At 61.4% G+C, this 389-nt stretch overlaps 2 protein-coding genes across 2 annotated transcripts in view; one reads left to right on the top strand and one right to left on the bottom strand.

Annotated features, from left to right (window-relative positions):
• The window catches only part of SLC38A8 (solute carrier family 38, member 8), a gene marked incomplete at its 5' end in the record, with an annotated part of 5,289 nt that extends 5,141 nt beyond the window's left edge, over positions 1-148 (top strand). Inside the window, one exon of the mRNA XM_009320859.1 lies at positions 36-148. Coding sequence (XP_009319134.1) covers positions 36-148 — 113 coding nt within the window. The remainder of the gene's footprint in view (positions 1-35) is intronic.
• Positions 149-164: 16 nt separating this feature from the next.
• The window catches only part of NECAB2 (N-terminal EF-hand calcium binding protein 2), a 48,232-nt gene continuing 48,007 nt past the window's right edge, over positions 165-389 (bottom strand). Inside the window, 1 exon segment of the mRNA XM_009320858.1 lies at positions 165-385. Within this exon segment, the coding sequence (XP_009319133.1) occupies positions 165-385 (221 nt within the window).

Here is a 389-nt window from a genome sequence, read left to right as displayed (position 1 = left end):
CCTCCCATTGGGCAAAGCACCCTGCCATGGTTCAGGACAGCGAGACCTCCCGTTCCCCCATGTCCAAAGGCATCCCCAGGTCGGAGATGCAGAGACCTCCCAAGCCCCCTGTCCCCTTCACAGTGACAGCCCCAGGACAGACAGATAGATCCTTGCCCCTGCCATCAGACAGGGGACAGAGCTTGGGACTCAGTAGCTCCAACACCCCTCTGCGCCTGAGCACCCCACCCAAAAACGAGCTTTTTGCACCCCCTCCCCTCCCTCTTCCAGTCCTCCTCAGTCTCCCAGAACTCGTAGACGATGAAGGTGACCCCATCGGGCAGCTTCACCGCAGTGACACTGGCGGGAGTGGGGAGAGGAGTGAGCCCCGAACCATGAGGCATCCCTCC

The sequence above is a fragment of the Pygoscelis adeliae genome, unplaced genomic scaffold, assembly GCF_000699105.1.
Source record: "Pygoscelis adeliae isolate BGI_AS28 unplaced genomic scaffold, ASM69910v1 Scaffold63, whole genome shotgun sequence".
Lineage (NCBI taxonomy): Eukaryota > Metazoa > Chordata > Aves > Sphenisciformes > Spheniscidae > Pygoscelis > Pygoscelis adeliae.
This window is presented reverse-complemented; position numbering and strand designations above follow the sequence as displayed.